Source organism: Phymastichus coffea, unplaced genomic scaffold (genome assembly GCF_024137745.1).
Source record: "Phymastichus coffea isolate CEN01 unplaced genomic scaffold, Cenicafe_Pcof_1.1 PCOF00008, whole genome shotgun sequence".
NCBI lineage: Eukaryota > Metazoa > Arthropoda > Insecta > Hymenoptera > Eulophidae > Phymastichus > Phymastichus coffea.
In genome coordinates this window covers 4315568-4334735 of record NW_026706819.1, presented here as the reverse complement: position 1 = coordinate 4334735, position 19168 = coordinate 4315568, and the positions used below count along the sequence as shown (strand labels likewise).

General features: G+C 36.3%; 1 protein-coding gene across 1 annotated transcript; it reads right to left on the bottom strand.

The window, feature by feature from the left end:
* Positions 1–16893: 16893 nt before the first annotated feature.
* Positions 16894–18847, bottom strand: LOC131670196 (uncharacterized). Its single transcript, XM_058945596.1, has 3 exons — positions 17867–18847; positions 17548–17789; positions 16894–17476 (listed from the first exon to the last, which is right to left on the bottom strand). The coding sequence occupies exons 1-3, from the start codon at positions 18845–18847 to the stop codon at positions 16894–16896; spliced, it is 1806 nt and encodes a 601-aa protein (XP_058801579.1).
* Positions 18848–19168: the final 321 nt, after the last annotated feature.

Genomic DNA, 19168 nt, shown 5'->3' with positions numbered 1-19168 from the left:
CCAGCACGCTTCCGCTGCGCAAAGATTGACAAGTAATCAAGTAAGTAGAAGTGAGTGATTTAGACGAAAAAGTGTAGATGAAAAATTGATGAAATCGCGAGTGGCTTAGAAGCTAGAGAGAGTAGACGAAAAGATAGAGATGATACGATATAAAATGTGGGTTTGAGTTTAGAAGTGGGAATGTCACAGAAATGTGAGTTTTCAAAAGTTTACGATTTAGAAGCGTGAGTATTACTAGAGGAATAGTGCAAAATAAATCTATTGAAGATAGTAGCATCGCGAGTGTTTTAGAAGCTGTCGTAATAAAAAAAAAAAAAAAATTGGAAGTTCGTTTGATAGCAAGCGTTACATGTCTCGACCGGCTTAACAAAGGCGCGACGCCATGACGCCGAGTCAAGCACGTGTAGAAGGCATAAAGATGCGAGCATATACAGTAACACCGTCTTCTTATCGTGTTTCCGAGCAACAGGTTGGCGCGTGCCTGAAATTCGAGGAAAAAGAAAGAATGTGAAACGAAAACAAAAATTATTGGGTTATAATTTCAAATCATTAAATTAAGTGATATAATAAAATAGATGTACTTCGAAAGTAAAATTGATGTGACTATGAAATTAAATAGAAGTGACTAGAAGAATAAATTAAAGTGATTGACGAATAAATTAGATGTATTCGAAGAATAAATTAGACGTATTTTATTGATGCAAAATTAGAAAGTTGTTAAAATTATAAAATGTTATATCAGCCATATTGTACAAAATCAAAATGAAACTAATCATAACGTAAATCCTAAATGCAAAGTCGAGTAATTTCGGGCGATGTTCGAACGTTTTTTTTTCTTAATAGACTGGCGTAAGCTTGGAACATATTTCTGGTGCTTTGCATGTGTGCGATCGCCCCCTACTTTTAAAACTTTGTCGTTGTACGATTTTGTTTTTCGTGGGGTGCATGTGTTGAGTATTAGTGTGTGCTAAGAGCAAACGTTGTTTCCAATCCGAACTATCAAATGTTTTGACAGGAAGGAAAAGAAACTGCAAAACATCCATAAGAAACTAATTGAAATGTTTGGTATTTATCTAGAGGCCTACTACTCAACGAAATGGGTGACGTCACACAACATATTGATGCCGAAATCGGCACTCTTCCGGGAACACCACCCATCTTAAGAAGGGCTCATGTTTCTCATGGTAAGGATAACAAAATGATAACAATTAAAATAAAATTACATGTATATAAATTACATGAAGATTTAAATAGAAGTCATATTATAAGTATATGTGTGGTCCGCCACTAGAAGTTCATTATAGAAGTTATAAACAAAAATCCAAACATTAATTAGATTTTCATTTTATTTAGATGACGCAAACAGCAACAACTATGCTGAGGAGACTTTCAGTAGCTCTAGTAATATTGAGGAGGATGTAGCAGCTCAGGGAGGTGTTGATGACTTCCCAACACAATCCACATTGAATTCCGATACAGGTGTTCAAACAACACCTGGAGGAATTGTGGACTCTGCCAGAATAGCAGATGCTGTTCTAGATAGAGTCACCTTAGAAGTGATTAATAGACTGAACCAAAAGTTCTCTGGTTTGCTTGAACCAAGCACACCAGCTGCTTTTCTGTTGCCGTCCGACAGAGGAGCAAACAGTTTGCTCAGACAAAGACTGGACCAAGTTGAAGAGATGCTGCAATCACATAAAGCAGCGACAGCAACTCTGAAGGCAGCTGTGGTACAGCAGAAGGAGTACTCCAAAAGAACCTTGATTTAGAAAATGCTACTATTAGACGTTTAGAGATAAATCACACACAGCCCAACAATTTATTAACTCCTAATAGCTCGACTCCTTTAAATAATACTAATTTAGCAACCCAAATACCAAATAATTCTGCTATATTAGATGCCACAAACATTAATTTTCAAAACTTAGTACAACCAGTTTCAAATAACACTATGAGAGAATCCGTCAATGAAAAATCAATTGACATTAATAAAGAATTATCAGAATCTATAGGCGCGCTAGCACACTCTATTGCAAAAAATAATACTTTAGCGAAGGATAATTTTAAACGTGAATACAAGTTGACTAGAAGCATGAACCTAAACATTTGGTTTGACTATTTGAATTCTGAATTAGAAGCTAGAGATCTTTTAGATGTAATAGATCCCTCAATACCTTGTACTAAGTCATATAATACATCAGAAAAGTCTAGAAGAAACAAAATAGTTAGAGACATAATAATTAATCATTTAGAGGAAGACTATCATAAGAAAATTTTAGATGTTAAAGATCCTATTACTATTTTGTCAATAATAAAAGATGCAAAGAAACTTGAGAATAACGTCTCTGAAGTAACGGTAAGAGCTAAACTTTATTCCATGAAAATAGGTAGAAGCGAAAAGGTCGATAAATTTTGTGACAGGTTTAATGCTGTAATAAAGGAGTCAGAACTTTGTGGAAGGGAATTACCTCTTACCGAGGTTGAAAAGAGATGTGCATTTTATCAAGCTGTGAAAGACGAGTTCCCAGGACTTAGTATTGCATATTCGATTAAAAAGGCTAATCCAGAAAATAGCAACATAACTTTAGATGAAATAAAATCAATTGTGTTGCAGTTAGAAGCAGATGCTCACAGAAAGCAATTAGAAGCTAGCGGTCAAGCAAATATGGCCAATACTGTTCAGCCTTCCCTTGGTCACCGTGGTGGCACTGATGCTTGTTGGCGTTGCAATGAGCATGGGCATACAAAAGGTGACTGCCCACTCATTGCAACAAATAAGTGGTTCTGCTACGTATGTCGTAGGATAGCCTCTTACAATGGAAGAAGCTGTCCTAACAATGAACGAGGCAATTATGGATCTAGAGGGTATCTAAATAACAATTATAGAGGTAATTACAATAGGATTCAGGGTTCAGAGGAAGTCGGCTATAACGGAGGTTTTAGAGGAAGAGGCAATAATAATAATAACAATAGAGGTAGAAGTAATAAATATCGAGGTAAAAATAATAAAGGAAACAGAGGTGGGGGTATATTTAGAGGTAAAAGTTGATACTTTAAATCCAACGCTAGACCATACACCCCACACAATCAGCAACAGAATAACACCAAAACTGCAGCAGCACATGTAGCGGTCCAAGGTAAGAGTAATACTCATACCTCAATCCATAATATAAGTTTCCTGGCTGATTCCGGTGCAACAGAACATATAGTAAATAAAGGCTTTATTCTATCCAACTTTAAAGAATGTCCCGGGGCAGTTATTAGAAGTGCGAATAAAAATAGTACTGCTGATATTAAAATAGATGGAAAAGGAGACCTTGTTCTAGAAAAACTTTATAGTCAGGGTAAAACTATTGTACTATCAAACGTTCTAGCTGCGGATAATATTAGTGAAAATCTAATGTCACTTAGGAAGTTTGTTGATGCAGGTTTTAGTATATATTTAGATGATCGAATTTTGAAAGCTTTTGACAAAGAAACAAATTATGTGTATATATCAGGCGTTTATAGTAAACCAAATTGGATTATATCGCTGAGTATTAAGAGTCCTATTGATGCTTTAGAGGAAAAATATCATAGTTATAGATGTGACACGAGAATGATCACTCTTGATGAAGTCCTCGATGAAACTCATATTAAATCATCCGATCAGTTAGACGAAAATAACAAAAATAAAGATATAGATGCTGAAATTGAGAGGGAGTGCATTGTGGACGAAATAAATTCTAGTTCAATACTTAACAATAATCCCTCACTCAAATACTTAAATTATAGATTGGTAGACATAGATAGTTTAGAAGATGCAGATAAAATAGAAGACCTGTTCACGTCATTTGAATTACAAAAACTCCACACTGAAAAATTAAACGAAGGTATGTTATTGCACATTAGATTAGGTCACCCTTCATTGGCTTATCTCAAAGAATTACAGAAATTAGATGTAAACTTGAAAGGGATAAAATTCGATAAAAATATAATGAACTGTGAAATCTGTATTCTTGCTAAATTGAGGAAATTACCATTTAAAGAAACTAGAACCAGAGCGACGAAGCCACTTTATATGATTCATACAGATACCATTGGTCCAATTAAACCAACTTCATTCCCAGATCAATGTCGATATATAATAGTTTTTGTAGATGACTACACCAAATTTGCAATGGCCTATTCGGTAAAACACAAGTCTGAATTAGGTGATTGTTTAGAGGTTTTTGTGGTTAGTGCACGAAATCTGCTAGGTAAAAATGAAAAGGTTAGTTTTATCCGTGCTGATAATGGTACTGAATTCACAGGAGGAAAGTTTTTGGAAGTAATGAAAAAGGAGGGCATAGAACCAAATTTTTCTAGCCCTTACACTCCACCACATAATAGTACTGCAGAAAGATTTAATAGAACTCTTATTGAGAAAACTAGGTCACTTATGATTGATTCCGATTTGCCCAAGAGTATGTGGCCAATTGCTGTAGATGTATCTATAAACTTATATAATAGAACTCCTAATAAATCAATTGACTTCAAGATTCCTTTGAAGTTAATAAATCCTGAAGGCAAATGCCACATAGACAAAATTAGAAGGTTTGGAAGTATTGCTTATGCTACGAAATACGCCCTTGAAACAAAATTCTCAGTCAAGGCTATTAAAGGTGTGCTGGTAGGTCAGACATCAAATGGTTATATACTATCGCATCCGAGCTTGGGCAAATTTGTTCACTCAAAGCACGTTAAAATCAAGGAAAAACTAACATACAAAAATATTGAGAACAAAAGAATTTTAGAAGATAGCATTAAAAGAAATCAAGATATTGAATTAGAAGATGAAAAACAAAAGACAGTGCATTTATATGGAGATAATTTAGAAGTATTAGAAGTCGAGGAAGATAATCTTAAAAACATGAAACTGACATCAAACCAAAACATGGGAGTCGATAGTTCAGCCAAACCTAAATCTAAAGGAAGTAAGAAGGCCCGATCTAAGAAACAAACTATAGATGTAGAGCCCATTAGAAAGCAACCGAAAAGAAATGTAAAAACTGCCAAAGACTATAAGGCCATGGATAAAGGAACTTCTGATGCTTGAATGGTAGTAGATGTCAGCTTTGCGTTTTTAAGTGAAATAAAAAGCATTGACTTAGAAGATAAAGATGAGTCAGTATTTGCTCTTTTGGCTGTCATAAATCATGATCCTATTAGTTTTAAAGAAGCAATGAGTATGGAAGACAAACATGAATGGCTTATAGCAGTTAAAGAAGAATTGAAATCAATGGAAATCAACAAAGTTTGGAGTTTGGTGGACAGGCCAACAGTCTTGAAGAATGGTAAACGAGCAAATGTTATTGACTCTAGATGGGTATTTAAGAAGAAATTAGATGAACTATACATACTGAAAAGAAAAGGTAGGCTCGTTATTAGAGGATTTATGGATAAAAATAATTATGAGCTCAGAGAAACATATGCACCAGTTTCTAGACTGCCGGTTATAAGAGCAGCTCTAGCTATTATAAACAAATTGGATTTAGAAGTACGCCAGTTAGATGTTAAAACAGCTTTCTTAAACGGTACTTTAAATGAAGATAAAGAAATTTATATGGAGATACCAGAGGGCTTAGAAGTAGATGAATTCACTAGAAAGACTAAAGTTTGTAGATTACATAAGGCACTGTATGGTTTGAAAATAAGTCCCAAGAAGTGGAATGAACGTTTCACAGTAGAAGTGCTAAAACTAGGTCTGCAAAAAGATATTAATGAGCCCTGCCTGTTTACTTATAGATATCAAGGGATTGTTGTTTTTCTAGTCTTGTATGTGGATGACATTATTGCGGCGAGCAACTGTTCAAAGAAATTAAAAGAAATGATAAGTAGATCATTTGAGCGGTGTTTTCCAAATGAAAAACTTGGGCGAACCAAAACAGTTCTTAGGCATGACTATAAAGAGAGATAGAAGTAATAAAATATTGACAATCAATCAAACAGAGTATGTTTACAAAGTGTTAGAAAGGTTTGGAATGACTGATTGTAATCCACACGAAACACCTATGGTTATTCGACAAGCTAGAAGCAAGAAAATCAACCAAGATCAAGAAAAGACTAGAAGAAAATTAGATGTCCCATATAGAGAGATCATTGGATGTATTTCTTATCTGGCGAATGCTTTACGACCGGATGTTTCCTTCGCGGTAAATTTCCTCTCGCGTAAGCAATCTAATCCCACCGAAGAAGATTGGTTAGATGTCAAAAGAGTACTTAGGTATTTAAAGGGGACAGCCAAGTTAGGACTTACTTTTAGAGGTAATGGTGATACTTTAGAAGCTTACTCTGATTCAAGTTTTAAAGATTGGCCAGATTCCACTTCCACAAGTGGCTTGACCATTTCATTGTATAAAGACACCGTTGCATGGAGAAGTCATAAGCAAACTTTGGTAACCTCTTCAACTTGTGGGTCAGAGTATTTGGCTATGAGTGAGGCATGCAAAGAAATCGTTTCGTTAGATAAGGCATTAAGAGATATATTAGGCTACACCATGTATCCAGTTACTCTGTACTGTGATAATTAATCTGCCAGAGATTGTACCCAAAAGGAGGGTAGTCACAAACTTAAAGATTTTGATGATACTTTAGAAGAGATTAAGAAACATCTGGATGAAAGAGAAAGAATAGATGTTAAAAGAAAGTAGTCTCATACTCACGGAGATTACGTAAAACAGTGTGCTTTAGAAGGTAAAGTCAGTATTAGAAGGGTATCTACTCATGATAATACCGCTGATATACGAGGTGTGATCAAAAAGTAAGGTGAATTTTGAAATTTAGCGGGCTACGTCCGTTCGATCTTCGACTTTTTTATTTGGTTATGTCGGTACACTCGTCTAGAACATACGTTCCAAATTTCAGCTTTGTAGTATGTTTGGTTTGTTTGTGAGAGGCATCAAGGTTAGAAGTGTTTTGCGTGCTCCACGATTTGCTGCTGTCTAAAAACATGGATCAAAGAGTTTGCATTAAATTTTGTGTGAAAAATGGAATAAAATGTTCCAAAACACTTGAAATGCTGAAAGTGGCATAAGGTGAGTCTACTTTAAGCCAAAAAAATGTTTACAAGTGGTATAAACTCTTCCAAGAAGGCCGAGAAGACACCGACGACGAACCTCGTTCTGGACGCCCCAGCACATTAACAACTGATGAGAATGTTGAAGAAGTGAAGAACATAGTGTTGGGAAATCGTCGAATTACCATTAGAGAAATTGCTGATGATATTGGCATCTCATTTGGTTCGTGCCAATCAATTTTGACGAGTGTTTTAGACATGAGATGTGTGTCAGCGAAGTTTGTTCCGAAATTGCTCAATTTCGACCAAAAGAAACGTCGCATGAGCATCGCCCAAGAGCTACTGAATGACGTCAACGATGATCCAGATTTACTCAACAGGGTTATAACAGGTGACGAAACATGGGTATACGATTATGACGTGGAGACTAAGACTCAATCGTCCCAGTGGAGGCATTCTGGATCACCAAGACCAAAAAAAGCACGCCAAGATCGATCAAATGTAAAGGTTTTGCTTACAGTTTTCTTTGACTGCAGGGGCGTGGTGCATCATGAGTTCTTGCCACAGGGTAGAACAGTAAATAAGGAATATTACCTGCAAGTTATGCGCAATTTGCGCGAAGCAATCCGCCAGAAACGTCCGAATTTGTGGAAAAATAAAAATTGGCTTTTGCACCATGATAACGCCCCTGCTCACACATCGTTGCTTGTGCGCGAATTTTTGGCTAAAACCAACACAGTAACGATGCCACAGGCACCGTAATCCCCAGATCTGGCCCCCTGTGACTTCTTCTTGTTCCCAAAACTGAGGAGGCCCATGAAAGGACGGCGTTTTGCCACGATTGAGGAGATAAAGACGGCATCGAAGGATGAACTAAACAAGATCACAAAAAATGATTTTTTGAAATGCTTTGAGGATTGGAAAAAGCGTTGGCACAAGTGCATTATATCCGAAGGGGATTACTTTGAAGGAGATAAAATAAAAATTGATGAATAAATAAATATTTTTTGAGAAAAATAAAAATTCACCTTACTTTTTGATCACACCTCGTATTTACTAAGCCGCTTCCTCTTCAACCATTTAGAAAATTCAGAAACATATTGTTGAATTATTGTAATTGATTTTAGATACATAAATGTAAAAGCATTCTCTTATTTAAATCTTTCAGAGGCGGCTGCTGTCACTAATGCTGATTAGAGACGATAATGATTTGTTTAGATGAATTTAGAAGTACTTAATTAAGAAGATGTAGTATGAAATAAGTCAAAAGTTAACTATGAGAAACTGTTAGTTCCTATTTTTTGTATTTTAGATAGTAAGATAGATTTCAATATTTATTAGAATATTGTGCGTTCTGTGATCAAAAATATATATATTATTTATTTAATTAAACAAATTTAGTTTAAAAGTTAGATGTGACATAATTAATGTTTAAAAGTTTTTCTTTTTTTTTTGTATTTAAACATATGGAATGCAAAGCAAGAGAGAGAGTGTTTAAGATAGCTTGCTCAGCATTTCATGTATGTGCGCATGCGCGCACTCTGTAAGAGTGTGTGTACTATAGTTGCGTATAGCGGCCTGCGAGCCGCCGATATATGTATGTTAAACTTCACTTGGATTGTAACCGTCTGGCTGTACACAACTCTCTGCAAAACGTCCAAATAAATATCTCTGTTAAAATAGAATCTTGTGTCAACCTTTTATTCTATCCTCCGCTTAACTTCCAACAGTATTCCAATGTGTAATTTTTAGAATTGTAATAATAAATATATTTAAAAATAAATACATTACTTGTTCTATGACATTAAATATGAAAGCTATTTTCAACTACATTTTTCAGCATCCGTTCTATTTTCAAAGTAATTTATAAGTATCATTGATTTGCTAGATGCGTACTTACTTAATTTATTTAAGCCATGTGTATTAAACAAATTAGCCTATTATAAAATAGATTTCATTTTTTTCAAAAATTGAGAAACAATTCGTAAAAAAAGTAAAACTTAATTGAGATACATAAAAGTATATTTGAATACATAAATAATTTAAATAGAGATTTGATAAGAATGTACAGTAACATGTAATACGGTAACTGTCTAAGCAACAGTTTACTTTATAAAATTTTGTATTGTATAATGGTATTTAAATAAGATTGATAACAAAAATAGTATATTTAAAAGAGTAGTAATAATAATATAGAATTTCACAAAAGCATTCATGCAACTTTTTACTTTGTTAAAAGTGTTTTTTAGAGATATCATTTATTTCAAGGTAAGCTATAGTTATTATTAATAATAATAAATAATAATAAGAGATAATTCAAACAGAGATTTGATAAGAATAGTATAGTAAATAAGGCAACTGTGTACGCAACAGTTTACTTTGTAAAACTTTGCATAATGGTATTTAAATAAGATTTATATCAAAATAGTGTATTTGAAAGAGAAGTAGTAATAGAAAAAAAAACTAACAAATATAATATAATTATAATTTTTGTTATTGTACAAAAGCTTTCATGCAACATTTTTCTTTGTCAAAAGTTTTTTGTATTTAGATTTCACTAGTTTCAATGTAAGCCAAAATAATAATAATAAAATACGAATTGAAAGCAATCAGTTAGTCTCGATATATAAATCATTGAAATGGAATAGTTGTTAAATGACAAAAGTATCTTTATTATTTAAAAATTTTAACACTTTTGAATGAATAATAATTTTTCTTTATATATCTTGTAACGGGGTGGGTACCGTTTAATTACTTTATTCGCGCAATTCCACCGAAGAGCGCGCGTAATTACCTATACTCGACACATTAGTCGGAAAGCAAGAAGGAAACATTTGTCAGTCAACCAATAAATCTATGAGTCTATAAGAAGTGGAGTTGTTACGGGATAAACACGCTGAGAGCACTTGTTGAAATCACGAACAGAACCTTTTATTTTCTATCAAATGCTACATTAGATCGGCCCGCGTGTTTATGTTGACATCGGTGCTCGCTCAACGACAATATGCAATGTCGGGACGCCCGCTGCTCTTCGTTTGCAGAGCTACTGCATGCACGCTTCGGACGAATAATTAACCGGGCAATAATCGTATCACGACCGCGAAATTAAGCTGGCCAGCTTACCTTAATATTGCAGACGTACAAAGTGGACGATAGCGAGACGCACTGCGAAAAAACTGTTTTTGTTAGTGTCGCGGATCGCGGATTCGCGCACACGTGGTTTCGCCCTCGATGGCGAAACCTCACACACACGCTGTCGATCTCGCTAAGGACGACACTCTTCCGTCGGCTTGGGAGTGCCCTTTTGGTAACTGCACAGCACTTCCACAGCAGCGGTCACTCCAAGCTGGTACTGGTACGGATGTTCTGTAGCTGGTTTTCGGTTTTTGGTCTTTGCGGCTCGCGGATCGGTAGTCACTTGCGGAAAAGCGAACGAGCGTGACGATGGATGAACCCTCACTGGTTCGTTTTCAATCGCGCGCGTTCCGTCTGCTCGCGCGCCCAATTCCTTTGTTTCATTTTTCGTCTCCCCGGTCGGTGCTGCCCCCGCGAGCAGCAATTAGGTTATTTTATTAGCGCTAATTCGACGTTTACCGTCACAATCTATTATAGATTAATCATTATTACTATCAATTATAGATGTCTTTTTTGAGGGGCATTAGTTTGTTCTAAAAATATTATAGAAATATCTTTCGACCTTTTCTGTCACGGTTTTTAACAATTTTCGAATTAGAAACATGAAACCAATTAGTGTCTTCGCGTAGTACGTTGAAATATTCTCCACATTTCAAATTTCGCCCACTGTGAAAAATTGCATTATTGGTATAACAATAATAATAATTGCAAGCAGAAGAACCGAATGGTGATGGTGATAATGAGGTAACTCAAACGGAAAGCCGGTTGATTATCAATCCATGTGTCTGCAGGTTGCAGTTTCAAGTCAGACAATCGATCGAGATCTCGAAATCGATTATCGAGTGCTTGATGATCGAGCATGCGCAGTAAAAATGTTGAATAAATTTTTCACGGCTGGAGAAGAAAATAAAATTAGACCACCTTGGAAATAAGAACGATAAAAAAATGAACGATAAAAACAATCGTCGATGTAAATAACGAAATTAGTAGTTTTGTAACTTATTTTATTAACTATGAATAGTTTTGTAGATTAAACGCATAATATGTTATAAAAAACGTATGACTTATGAACCCATAGCGAAGCTATTGTGTAAATATCGCTTTCCGCGTCTCCGGTATTCATGCCGCAGGTCGCTCCCGCGACCATTGATAATATATTTATTTTTAAGATTTATAATATATTGACATGTTTCGAAAATTATTGTTGAATAATAAAGTGAAAGTTATTAAGTTTAAAAACAACTATGTTATCTCATTTGAAACCGTAATCTTTAAAGTGAATAATTTTATTTTTTAATTTTTTTTACAAAAATTTTTTAAAAAATCGTGAGCACTACTTTTTTCTTTCTTTTTGGGCATAATACTATAAGAAAAAATATTTGTTTACAGTGTGCTATAAAAAAAATTTTTTTTTGTTTCCCTGAAAATTAAAAGTTTTGTAGATTTCCTCATATAATAAAAAAGACTCTTGTTTGTGCCGTTTGCGCGTCTATCGAGTTTGAGCATGCTTTCAAACACCTTTGTTTGAAATATGAAAATTTATCAGCTGCACAGGTCGTGTCGAAGGTATGCTCAGCTCGTTCTCACCAGAGGTGAAAGCGACACTTAAAGAAATTGTTCGGCAGCCCTTCAACACATGAACGGGGCAAAAAATGGTGTTGCATATGTTGTGCGTCTGTTGAAAAGCTTACAGACTCGCCGCTCGTTAGGCGGTAAAAACAAGTGTCGGATGTCCCGAGAGAGAGAGAGAGAGAGAGAGAGAGGCGCGTGGACGATTTCGAGGTGAGACATAACATTGAGCACTTTTATATTCTGAATATTAATCTAGTTAAACTTTAAACAACTGTAACGGGGAATCTCAGTCGTCCGTTTCGGATAGCTCTCGACTGCCCGCACGAATTATTTAATTGGGGATTCGGGAAGCTAAAACCGTTCCCACGGCTGAACAACGCGCCGAGCACGCGCGTTAATCGTACGCGGACCGTTGTATTCGGGATAGGAGTGACTGTATAGGTAAAAAAAGAAAGGGAGGCGGAAACTTGGTGAAACAGTAATCTTTAATAATAATTAGAATTATAATAAAACAAAAGAATAAGCGAATGTCGACGCAAAATTAAACCAACCAAGGAACTTAAATTAACTCAGATAATCGGCTAACGAATTATAAAATAAGAAAATACAAAGGCAAAAGAAATTACAAATTAATCAGAGCGAATAAATAAAGAAATACAAAATAAGAGGAAAACTATAAGATAAAATGAAACTATAAATCAAAGAAAATTTAAATACAAAAAAAAGGTTACAGAGAAAATAAAAACGACCCGAGGTACAATAACACGGCCGCTCGAACACAATAAACGCGACCTCGCAGTCGGCAGAACTGCCGAACTGCGAGGTGCTCGCCCGGCGCCTCGGATGAGAGAGAGAGAGAGAAAGAGAACACCGCACCAACCTTGCCCGGATCGACTTAGAACTCCTACTACGTCCTCGTCCCCGCAGATTCCACAACACAAGTAGGCACTCTGGAAAGAGAAGAAACAAAGACGGCGGCTTAATGAAAATCTCCTTCTGCTCCGTAGATCCTTTCTCGCCAATCTCGCTGCTCCGGTCGGTGTTGTTAGTCGTGTACTTGTTGCTCCTGTTATTACTGTTGTGTTTGCTACTGTTGTTATCACTGTTATTACTGTTGTGTTTGCTACTGTTATTGTCGCTGTTATTACTGTTACGCCCGCTGCTGTTGTTATCGTTGTTATTGCTGCTGTGTTGGTTAGTACGTGGCTGCGTCCGTGTAAGTGTGTACGTGTTGGTGTGTGTGTGTATCCGTGCACGTATGTATGTGTCCGTCGGCGCTCCGCCTCACGCTACCGGCCGGCGACGGAACTCACTCTCAAAATGGCCACGCGCGCACACTTCCGCGTTACCTCGCCGGTTGCCACGTGTACCGGGTGCCGATCCGGTCGCCTTCACGAGCGATCTCCTCGAATACACTTTTCGCGCACCGGCCACGTGTCTCCAAATCAGAAGCGTAAACCGTCGGCGAGGGCGCGGGAACTCAAAGAAAACTCGGAAAAGAGAACCGTGTGCGCGCGGTGGCCCGTGTCGCAGCTCAGCAATTACTGCCCGTTCCCGCCTCAAGCCAGCGAGATACGCGCGCAGGTCTGCCGACGCCTCACCGGCTTGCGGTTATCTTCTGTCTCTATCTCTCTCTCTCTTTCGTGGTGCTCTCCGTGTCGGCTCTCGTTCTCCCCAAGTCGCTGCTGTCGCCGTCGCACCTCAAGAGCAGAACAGAGAAAGAAACAAAGCAATGAGAGTGTGCTCAACTAATGCACACTCCCAGCCCGTCAGAGCGCACGGGGAAAAGGCGAGAGCCCGACGGAGAGCAACGGTCGAGCCATGATTCTCCGTCACACAACTCTATTCTCTATATTAAAAAAGAATGAAAATGCATGAAGAAGTAACCGTGCGTGGGTGTGTGTGTGTATGAGAAAGAGTATATATACTCTGATTCAAATTTAATTTCTCTCGCTCATGTACACTTCTTATTTAGTTCTTTGTTTTCTATCGCATTCTTTTCAAACTACTTGACACCTCGGTTTCAACAGTATCAGCATAATAAACGATTACTTCGTGCACTCTCGTTCTTTTTAATATAAAGAATTTAATTAATTAATTTATTTATTTATTAATACTATTACAGTACGCGTCGGTCGCTACTTAATCATTACCGGCGTCTTCTTGCTCCCGATCATCATCGATGGTGCATGTGTAAGTTCTATATGTACATATATATGTATATTAATTTTTAATACACAGGATGTCCAATTTTAACTTGCCCAGTAGGCTATCTCAAAACTTGGCAAGGTAATCGAAAAATGTTTCAAACGAAAGTAGTATGGTTCGGAGAGGGTCAACTTATGATAACCTCAAACTTGATCTTGAACTTGATGTTCAAGGTAAGTTTAAGGTCAACTTTGTTTTTTCAAATAGGAACCCCTATTTTAATCCCAAATTCGGATAGAGCGGGAAATTTTACGCTTAAATCATGTAATATGTATGGGGTCCAAATGACCCATACCCCACCCCCAAAGTCATTTCGTGGTTAATATTACTTTTTAAATAGGACCCCTCATATTTCGTCACAGGTTTAAATTCATGACTTTAAGAGTGGTGTGGGGGGTCATTCAGACCCCATAAATATCCCATCATCTGAACATACAATTTCACGTAGAATTCAAACCTGCGACGAAAAATGAGGAGTTCCATTTAAAATGTAAGATTGACCTCGAAATGACTTTTGGGCTGGTGTGGGGGTCATTTGGATCCTACACGTATTACATGATTTGAACGTAAAATTTACCATTTTATCCAAAATCCGGGATAAAAAATAGGGGTTTCCATTTAAAAAAACAAAGTTGACCTTCAAATAACCTTGAAAATCAAGTTCAAGGTCAAGTTTGAGGTTATCATAAGTTGACCCCCTCCAAACCATACAACTTTCGTTTGAAACATTTTTCGATTACCATGCCAAGTTTTGAGATATCCTAATGGGCAAGTTAAAATGGGACACCCTGTATATTGTTTTAATATATATTTAATATATAATTTTTAATATATTGTTATAATATAACGGGTTTTATAAATCCTTCGCCGTTATAATCGAGAGGTTTATTTGGTAGACTGTTCGGCAAAAAATTATCAGTTGAACGCCACAAGGCAAGTGCAATGGCATGTACTCGTATATAGCCAAGCCTCGTACAATATATTCGCCTTGTGGCCTCCGTAGAGCGTCGTAGATTGGCGTAGCTGAAAGCGCGAAATATATATACACGAGCGCAGTGAAACCGCGGGGAAATGGGAAAAGATTCAAGCAATTGAGAAAGACGCAACAAATGCAGATAACAGCAGCTTTATACATAAGAAAATATTTAGAGCGTACAAGGCATCATGCGTAAACAGTGCAGCAAAGAGAAGTCCATTTACGAGATGTTACTTACATGATCTTCGGCCATGCCGTTGTAAATATCGCTGCTCTAGTATCTACACTAAATCGCCTCGCGAGTTAAAGAACAGGTTACAGTGGTGGCGGAGTGTAGGGCTCTTGAATTTGTCCGGACGCCCCAGCATCATCTTGACAAACATTCACCACTGTACTAGCGAGAAAAAGGCACCGCCTGAGAGTAATCTATCTACTGATTTCTTAACTAAGTTCGTGCAAGGCACTGGCATACAATAAAGAAAAAGCTAAAGTTATCCGCACGAGCAGAAACACGTGTTGTCGGTCTCAAATCCACCAGCTAATTGCCGCTCGTGGTGTCCCTTTTCTCACCTCAGTCTTATCGCGCGCATCCTGACCTGTCGAAACGCTCTCAGCGCGACGTATATGTTAGGGAATATCGCTCTCTCTCTCTTTTTTTCTAACGCGACTCTCTGTTGCTCCCTCTCTCTCTCCTTTTGGCTGCATCGGCTACTGTGTATATTAAGATTTGTAGTATAATATAATAGTATAATAATTATATTAATACATAAGGGGGTCGATTTAAGGTCAAATGCTTGAAAAACTGCCTAAAAGCGTTTTTTTAATTTTTAAGATATCGAAAAATGACCTCTACAAAATTTGTTCAGAACAGAGTGGGCCACTCAATGCACCAAAAACCTTTGACCTTTAACCTCATTTTAAAGGTCATTTCAAGGTCGAAGTGTTTTTTGTAATGGAAACCCCTCTTTTTGACCCCGGATTCGCACATAGCGCGAAATTCGACGTTTGGATAAGGTATTATGTTGAGTTTCGATTGATCCACGACGTTCATCGCTAAGGTCATGTGAAATTTAGATCCAATATTATTCGCGAAACATTTACAAAATGTTTCGGGCTAAATTTATTAAATTCTACTGGGAGCATGTTACAGTGACCTTATCTTTGACCTTCAAGATCATTTTAAGGTTATTTCAAGGTCACCTTTGATTGTTTGAATAATAAAGTAACGGGTTATCCAAACCGAAAGTCAAGTTGTTTTAAATGAGGAGCAAGGAGAGACATAGGTACAGTTTTTTTGCCGGATAAGTTTTTTCCACTCACTGCGTTTTGAATGTTTCTTTCTGATTTCGCGCTATGTGCGAATCCGGGGTCAAAAATAGGGGTTTCCATTACAAAAAACACTTTATTGTGAGGTATGACCTTGAGCTTAAGGAGGCTCCAGCGAGGGGGTGTTGAAAAGATTCGATGTTAGTTATAGTGATTTCGATAGATGAATATGCGCTGAATTCAACGGTATCCTCCTTTATCCCTTAAGCCGTGGAAAATTTCGAAATATTCGAGCTCAAAGTCTGCACTTTTAACATGGGCTCTTATGGAGCGGAGTGAGAATGAGGTTGAAAATTGATAATTAACCGACCGTAATCGAGTAGTTACCCAATAAAAAATATACGTACTTGTAGCTAAAGTCTTGAACTTTTAAATCGTTTATCGGAAAATAGAGGTAACCGTGAAAAATATCGAGAGAATTAATAAAATATAACGCAAAACTGAATGTTTTGTCGGACATCCGGTATGTGCAACGACGCCATGTTTGTACTGCCGCAGAAGCGTAAAGCGCGCGCTTTTTGAATTATTTAAATTTTTCATGACTTTAGTAACAGTTTTGAAAAATTTTCAATACTTTAAAATTAATTAATAAATTTTGTACATTCATTTTTCAAGAAATACAGACAACAAACAACATTTTTCATGAACAAATTTCCTTTATTTTGTTAGAAATTGCGTTAATAATTTTTGTATTTAAAGTAACTCTAACTTTTCCATTTATACTCATGGATAGCAATACTTTCACGCCATCTTTTTTATCTTTGGAATAGGCAGTTTTCAGTACTTCTTCAGTAATGCCTTCTTTGGCCATTTCATAAATAATATTAGATTTCACAACATCTTGTAATACTTTTAATTGTTGCTTATTGTTTTCTATAGCTAACTTTTGTATTTTTCTTCGTTGTAAAATTGTTTGAGCTTCTTTTATTTGACTATTGCTCTTACAATTTTGAACAATATCTTGATTTGATATTTTAACAGAATCGACTAGATGTTTTAATGTTTTTATATCATGTAAAGCGTCATGCAAATTAGCAGTATTCTCTTGAGGCAAATATTCTTTGACTAGAGCCTCTTCAGCGAAAGAAAGTTTCTGTTTTACCCTTTCTGGTAATTTTTTTTTGAATACTTCAACTGTATCAGTATATCCATAAACTATATTCAAAAATTCGTCATACAGTTGAAATTGAGTGAGTAATTTTTCAATCCTCTCAGCATCAAATCTAAAATAAATTATCACAACGAATGAAATAATACACGAGATATGTAATTCTAACTAATGAAAATAAATTACTTTATAACGTTATGCCCAACTAAAATAATTTTTGGATTTTGAGCATTTAGTTTAAAGGTTTTTAAATAATCAAGTAGTCCTTTAACAGCAGATTCTCTGGACACACAATTCAATTTCTCTCCCCTACAATATAAACTTCCCTTTTTAACGGAAAGTCCAGTTTTCAATGCTGCCATTGATTTAATTGGCACTGTCGGAACTACATGAGCATCATATGATGTGTCTCCATTAAAAGCGGCAATCTAAATATTAATAAATTTCTGTTATGCATTTAATAAAAGTACAAAAGAAGTGTAGTTACAGTAAAATAGTATTAAACCTGACAAATCTGATCTTGATCTAAACTAAAACCAGTCGTTTCGGTGTCTATATATACTATCTTCATATTACCTATCTCATTCAAAGCATTACTAGAGGCTACTGTTTTAGGCACAGATGGAGTACCAGTCATCAGAGGAGCATCGCAAGGAATGTCCAGTATGCCGCTCAACCCTATATTACTTTCATATGTAACTCCTTCTTTGCGTTTGATGTTAGAAGATTTGGACGATCGAGCAATTTTGAGTGCCTTCCTGCGTAATTTTCCTAAGCGGCTATTCGCAAACAACTTTTTTCTTATAGTCTTGGCTTGTTTTATTAATCTATATTTCAAGGTTGTTTTGACTGGACTCATTATCAGCATTTGGAATACTCTATTAATATAGCTAGGTCCTAAATTTTTATGACAAACTGCTGCAGCAACTCGAAAAGGGAACGACTCCGATCCAGAGAAATGCTTTGTCTTTGGGCATTTTGAAGTGACTAAGTGGTTGAAGGTTTCGTTTGCTTGCGTCGAACCAGCAGGAGCAATTTTTTCTGCGTTGTTTATATAGCGAGTCATCAGCTCATCCAGAGATACTCTCAAATCTTCATTTTGAAGTGGTTTTTTTCCGGGCAGTCTCTTATACTCGTAATTTTCATTATTTTCATGAAAAGTACACAGTGTATGATCCCCAAATGCATGGGAAACGATTGCTTTCATTTTAGCCCTCAGAACATCGACTTGACCTTTACTTTCTGCAATAACTCCACTCAAATTATCTTGGAAGTAGTCTACTAAATTTTTCGAGACAGACAATGCGTGAAGTGAGCTCGCAAAGGCTTTAATAGTATGATTTTTATCGGCCCACAGTTCAATACTATGTTCCGCTACTTTACGCAACCCTGCAATAGTGCTTGAATCATTGTCCATAATCAATCTAGCGCCAAAAATATATAATTTTTCAAACAATGGATTCTTTGTAAACAATTCTATAGCCATGTCTGCTTCCATCCCTTTTGACGAACGATCATAGTTAAGCCTACAGTCATATAGGTTTACCAGAAGGACACGAACGACAAACTTTTAATCTAACGGCATATGAGCCGACTTTTTTGGCATAAAAACAAAATAAAACACCATGTGCTAAAAAAAAAATTACTATTCTTCAGCATACTATAAATTTGTACGTGTAAATACAATTTTTTCCCCACACTTCCTTATTTAATTTTCAACCAACGTACTGTTTTATTTTTATTTAGAAAAATATGAATTTGTTCATTTTATTAAAAAGGAGACGTGGAAAAAAATTTTGCACCAAAA

Bases quoted from the DNA above. Each gene is read 5' to 3' on its own strand.
- LOC131670196 (XM_058945596.1), bottom strand. From the start codon at position 18,847: ATGGCTATAGAATTGTTTACAAAGAATCCATTGTTTGAAAAATTATAT. The intron at 17,790-17,866 runs GTTTAATACTAT...ATTAATATTTAG, and splicing joins ATCAAGATCAGATTTGTCAG to ATTGCCGCTTTTAATGGAGA. The intron at 17,477-17,547 runs GTAATTTATTTT...AATTTATTTTAG, and splicing joins GTTGGGCATAACGTTATAAA to ATTTGATGCTGAGAGGATTG.